At 36.1% G+C, this 6,000-nt stretch overlaps 1 protein-coding gene and 1 long non-coding RNA gene across 6 annotated transcripts in view; one reads left to right on the top strand and one right to left on the bottom strand.

Moving 5' to 3' along the window:
* LOC18424480 (glycosylinositol phosphorylceramide mannosyl transferase 1) overlaps positions 1-1,713 on the top strand; it is a 46,874-nt gene extending 45,161 nt beyond the window's left edge. For all 5 annotated transcript variants that reach the window (XM_088848028.1, XM_011630710.3, XM_020661477.2 and 2 more), the window contains one exon: positions 1,349-1,713. In XM_088848028.1, coding sequence (XP_088704154.1) covers positions 1,349-1,509 — 161 coding nt within the window. In that variant the 3' untranslated portion in view covers positions 1,510-1,713. The remainder of the gene's footprint in view (positions 1-1,348) is intronic.
* A 336-nt stretch (positions 1,714-2,049) lies between these two features.
* Positions 2,050-3,336, bottom strand: LOC110006383 (uncharacterized). Its single transcript, XR_002279293.2, has 3 exons — positions 2,850-3,336; positions 2,610-2,662; positions 2,050-2,472 (listed from the first exon to the last, which is right to left on the bottom strand). It is a non-coding gene; the product is annotated as an uncharacterized LOC110006383 (long non-coding RNA).
* Between the last annotated feature and the right edge of the window lie 2,664 nt (positions 3,337-6,000).

The following is a 6,000-nucleotide window of genomic DNA, read 5'->3' on the forward strand; positions in this document are numbered from 1 at the left end:
TTTGCATGTTTCAGACTTGCCTCACACATCGGGGCCAAGCTCTTCTATGGCCCATATCCATCTTGGAGGGAGAATTGTTATCTAGCCATTTTGAATTCATGTTATATAACTTCTGTGAAATAACTTTTCCTTCTCTTTGCTGCCCATCAATCACTAATCATTTTTTTTCTGCTTGCCTGTTTCTGACTATTCCGAGGTTCAATATGGTCATTTTGTTATAGCCCTGGTGCTGGTGCATTAAGATCACAAGCAATTGTATATATGATGCATAAGGGAAACCTATGAACTCTTTCTGATCAAGGAAGATTTTCTTCATCGATTGTGGAATCTGTTACTTTCATATTTCCTTGTCCTTTCTCCTTAGCTATATTCTAAAGCACCGGTATAGGAAACTGAAAGCTTCAAGAACTAGTTGTACTAAAATTGGTTAGATTTTTTCTCAGTATTGGAAATCTAACCACATCTCATTTTTATTGCATTGGCCATTTTCTATTTGAGTACGTTTTTTTAGAGCTTCACGGCTGAGATGCTTCCTTTTTGGGTTTTCCATGGCTACAGTAAGTTCCCAGTCGGCCATGGTCATCAGAGTTTAAAGAACTGAGGGATCTCATATTGGTGGAAACATTTATAGGATGTTTTGTTAGTTTGCAAATTATTTGTTGACCTGGAGGATGAAGATGACACCAGCTCATATATAAAATATCCATATGATATTTATATTTCTATATTTTTTGCGAACTTGTAGTTGGTTGTTTTTCACATGCACCAAATGCATGCACAGATGCCAAAACAATAACAGATGTACGGGCCAATTTTGGTCTGTCAATCCTTAATTTGTTTAGAAGCTAATGCCCAATTGTATGAAATAAGTCCTTATGATTGAGAGTAGTATTCCAGCTTTCTTGTCATTTAGAGGGAAAATAATAGAGGTTTCCGACTGGCAGCAATTAAGTATCACTTTTAAATTCATGTTGCTGGGCTCATACCAAGAAAATGCCACTCTACCCTTCTTGCTAAACCAATGACAGGTTGTTTCCAGGTGAAGTTACAGTTCTGGTTTTCGCATCAAATCGTGGATAAACCTTGTTTTGGCTTAACTGCACCATCTTTAGATATTGTCTCACAAAATAGATGAATTTTCTGAAATGCCATGTCTTGATGAGTTCTGGAACTATAAATAAAGCAAGTTCAAAAATAAACTATTCATTGTGGTTATTGTTTAAAAAATGTGAGAGTTTCTGTTTGATGACCCTGAAAAGGATTGTTATCTTTTATCAATAGTGGTTGTTCGTTGCATTAATTATTAGTCTTACTTTCTCTGAGACATTTTATGCTGTGTCCTGTGCAGGAAAAATTTATGAGATAGGGGCATCTGGCATCAGCAGTTTGTTAGGACACAACCGGAGGAGGAATAAATGCCTCAATGACTTCATTTCCTTGTATGGCTCCGTGCCCCTTGTACCCACCCATGTCAAAGCAGTTCATGCTCTACATGAGTGGTTCTGGTAGTAGAACCCACCTTCCCATCTTTACTGTCAAAGAGTCATGACTAAGTTTGTAAGCATTTTAATTATCCAAAAGAAAAACGTTTGTGAGCATTTCCAGGATGATATTGCAGAGAGTACTTGTAGATACTTTTGTCACAACCCACAATTACTCCATCATGAAAAAACCTATATTAAATTAATTACTTCTATATCGGTAACGTAACAAGGTCGATTTCCATTGTGTTGCTGTTTGGTTTGATTTTTACTATATAGAAGCCTCAAAACTTCAATGCGTTGCTACCTTCAGCTTCATGGAGATTTTCAGTTCTTTGAATTCTTATTACATGTTTTGTGTATCCAACATGAATGGAGCAAAGTTTTTACTTGATTTTTGCCATACCAGGTATGCACATTATGTTTAGTGTATCCAACATGAATGGAGAAACGTAGATAGGAAGGGGCGCCTTTATCCATAACAAGCTAACTGGTGCAATTTTCTTATTTACAAGGGTATTTTGGATGCTTCAAGAAGAAAAATCAAGAGCAGCATATATAAACGAAATGAAGGGAAATCAATTAGGAAATCTATTTCACAGGTATCACAGACATTTCTAGAAGAAAATTCAAGCTCATCTCACACACGTCAAAGAAAAAAAAAAAAGGTCCAAATTGGTTATTCTAGGATTTACACTCTTGCTAAGGCCAAACCCCTTTCTCACACATGTTGGATTATTGCTTCCACATGATGCAAAGCCAAACCCAACTTTCAGGGATCTTCAGTTCTTACTCCTGCTTGATGTTAATGTTAGTGCTGCCATGCACTGACAATATATCATGTGCGTAGGTGGTGGCAGCGAGTTTCCTGCGTTTTTCATGGATGGGAGTTGGTGTAGATATAGTCTCCATTCTCAAACATACTCTCTTCTGACTCGCCATCGTCCTGGCATCCTTCTTTGCCCTTACCTGTGTTTTTACACTCTAGTCCCTGCAAAATCTCAGAGGGGAGCACATAAACATCAAGCTGAATGAGACATTTTAAAATGGAACATTAGAGTGGGAGAAAGTACATAAATATCAAATTCAACTGATGGAATCTTTCTCTAAGACATTCATGTTACTCACTTTATGTTGTGAACTCCTTGATGCCATTTTCGGCACGGCCAACTCATTTTTATCTGTCATTAGAAAAACAACGGTGAGACGACGTGATTCAAGGACTTCCTTTTACTTTTTTGGGACAAATATGATGTTTTTACAAATATAACACCGCTCCTCGTTTCCAAACTCCAAGTTATGGATACTTATTCAGTTTATTTGTATAAAATAGAAGCAAGAAACAAGGGTTGGTTTGCTTGGTGTCACCTTTAGGAATCGTCCTTAAACCCCAGCTCTGGTGATCACTTGGCAAAATGAAGCATATCAAGAAGAATACCAAATAACATGATGGCCTCATCTTCTCCCTAACACTAATATCCTCCAAGCAATGGAAAATGAACCGTGCACAGGAACTCGGTGACTGTAGATGTGTATATATATGCATGTAGCTTAGGTATGAATAGGAAATACAGAGGAGAGAGAATGATCGCCGACCATAAAGCGATTGATTCACGTGTTGACAGGGCATAGATGTGTGTCTTTGCTTCCCTTCTCTCTGCAGCTGCTCTCTCTCTCTCTCATGGAATTACCAGGTTGGTTCCATTATGGATACGGTGATTCCTTTTGTCCTTCCATGATTGGGCTGAACAACTTTGCTGTACTGCTTTGGAGGTGTCCTGCTCATTCTCTCTCCTTGCTTGAGCATTGAGAAATGCACCTCTTCACCTTCAAGCCCAATATATTAAACAAAAACAGATGAGGTGTTACCACCTTGAGATGGCATATAAAACACCCCCATATATCGAAACATTGGAAATGACCCTTTACAAAGAGGACACGGAATAAATTTATTAAATGATATTCCTTTACTTTACTTTCAACTTTTCATTGTCATTTGATTTACCGGACTTTAAATTTTTTTTTTCAAATATAAAATGCTCAATTTATAGGTTGAAATTACAATGAAGGTCGGTCAATTCATTTTTTTGAAATAATGAAATTCTCGGTCTGAATTTTATTTTATTTTATTTTATTTTATTTTATTAATTTTTGTGTTAGTAGGGTAATGCCCCTTATGGCAATGCCCCACTAACGAAAAAACTAAAAATTAAAATTAAAATTCAAGGATGTCCTCAAATCGAGGGGTAACTTTCTTAAAATAAAAAAAAAACAAGTTAACCGACTTTCTTTATAATTTTCACCCATAAATAAAGCATTTTTTTTAATTTATTTTTTTTTAAAAAAAAAGATCGATACATAAATAACTCAATTATTGTTACCTGAACGGCCTCTAAAAACAATCTATCTCTTAAGAGAATAGCATTATGTTTCAGAGGTCAAAAGCCCATGGAGTAGAATATGCACAACATAATAAAAGGGCACGTTCCCATTAGTTAAGTCAAGCCAGAGAGAGAGAGAGTTTGTCATTGGGCTGTCTCCTAATCATGGTGCATTTAGCACGCCATTCCACAGCATTGGTTGGGGTCCCCCAAACCAAGAACCCTAAAAACAACCAAAAAGGTGAATATGATGAGTGGGCTTTTGGTGGACTGTCCTGGCATTGTCTCTCAAGGCCCCAACACCTCTCACAATCTCCCTCTGCACGTGCTCACCCCATTCACACGTTCCAATCCCAACAACATTCTAAGGGACATTCCAGTATAACTGGTTCAATGGATCACTCAATGGGTCAACCAAATAAGAATGTCCAACCTTTATGTATCACAAATTACTTCCACTTCGAGAAGGAGAAAAGATTGTTTGAGGCATAAGCCCCATCTCGGAAATGTAGTTTTGCTTTCAATTTTTTTTTAAAATTGATCATCTCGATTTCGACAATCATGGATTTGAAAAAAAGATCATGAAATGTAAAACAATATATCTTGCAATACATTATTTAGATTGTCCATATTACGTAAACTCGAGTTCACACATGCATAAGATCCACAACATTTTTGGTGCTTCGAATTTCATATTGGAGTAAGTTAAAGCGTAGGCCCTAGATGCTAATGCATTGTTAAAAGATACACATTGCAGCACCATTTTTTGAGACTTTTTTTTGTTCGTTTCAAAGATATACAAATGGAAAATTGTTTCATGTAGCGTGGACAATATGCGGTCAAGAGGTATAAAGCTTCCATCTTAAAGATGGATGTAAATAGGTGGTCCATCTAAAAATAATGGCAACCAACGGTCCAATTTTTTTCTTAATATTTTTTTTTTTTTTTAGTTTTCAAAATGTATTTGTTTTTTCATATTCATGATCTTCAGGTTAAAAATTATATATTCTCTAAAAATTATGATCAAATTATATTTAAAAATTATATTTATTGCCAAGCTCGTATTTCTACAATATGCGGGCTGGCTGCATAGAAACCGCATCCTATACAAATTGCAATATCATTATCTTAAATGTAGAGTTTATTTGGGTGATAGTAATTTTATTTGAAATAAAGCATTTTATATAGATTTAATATGTTATTTATAATATTATTTGTTTAGTTGTTTGGGAAAGTATGTAATGAGACTATTTACTTTTGGTATAAAATGGTCACAATTAGTCTTGACCATTGGATGTGAAATTGGGTGGCTGCATTTATTTTATTGATCAAACTCAAAGTTCAAATGTTTTTAGAAATTTGTAAAACACCCAATTTATCAGATTTCACATCGGATGATTATTGTTTAAAATTTTTTTTTTTGAAATTTGTGAAACACTTAATCTATCAAACTTTACATCAGATGATCATTATAAGTAATTGTGACTGCCTTTTATATAAGGATAAATAGTCTTTGTGATGGACAGTACTAAATAACAAATAACTCATTATGAAGATTAATTTGATCAAAACAGTGAACTAGGACACGTCATACTCTTGTCTCTCCATTTATCCCATTAAATACAATGACACAAACATGTCCCGTATCTATGATCCAATTATGTGATACCTCGTCGTTTGTACTTGGCATGCAAAAGGTCATAGGTACGAAGTTTAAATCTTGCTGCTGAAACAACAAATGTCACTTCATAGACCTGCTCCGTTGACCCGCCCTGGATCAAAATATGGACCCATTGTCTGGACCCATGAGGTTGACTCCACTCAATTAAGTCCGACCCAGCTGAGCACGCGACGGATTCTAGTCTTCGACCATATTGGGTCCAGGGGTTCGGTCCACGCAAACCGAACCTGACCGACTTTACAAAGAATTATTCGGTCAAGCCTGCCGATAGCAAATTCTGCTGGCCGAAAGTGGCGTGGTTCGGAGTCGAGATCATCCCAACTTTTTAACAGACCTACCTCAGAGCTTCAAACCAAGCTAAACTGATATGGATCCGGTTTTTATGTGGCTAAGCCTGCATATATAGAAATATGGGCCTATTGATAAATCTATTTTTGAGATGGATTTTAAGACTTAA

The sequence above is a fragment of the Amborella trichopoda genome, chromosome 9 (genome assembly GCF_054954075.1).
Source record: "Amborella trichopoda isolate Santa Cruz 75 chromosome 9, AtrichopodaSantaCruz75HAP2 v2.0, whole genome shotgun sequence".
NCBI classification, from domain to species: domain Eukaryota; kingdom Viridiplantae; phylum Streptophyta; class Magnoliopsida; order Amborellales; family Amborellaceae; genus Amborella; species Amborella trichopoda.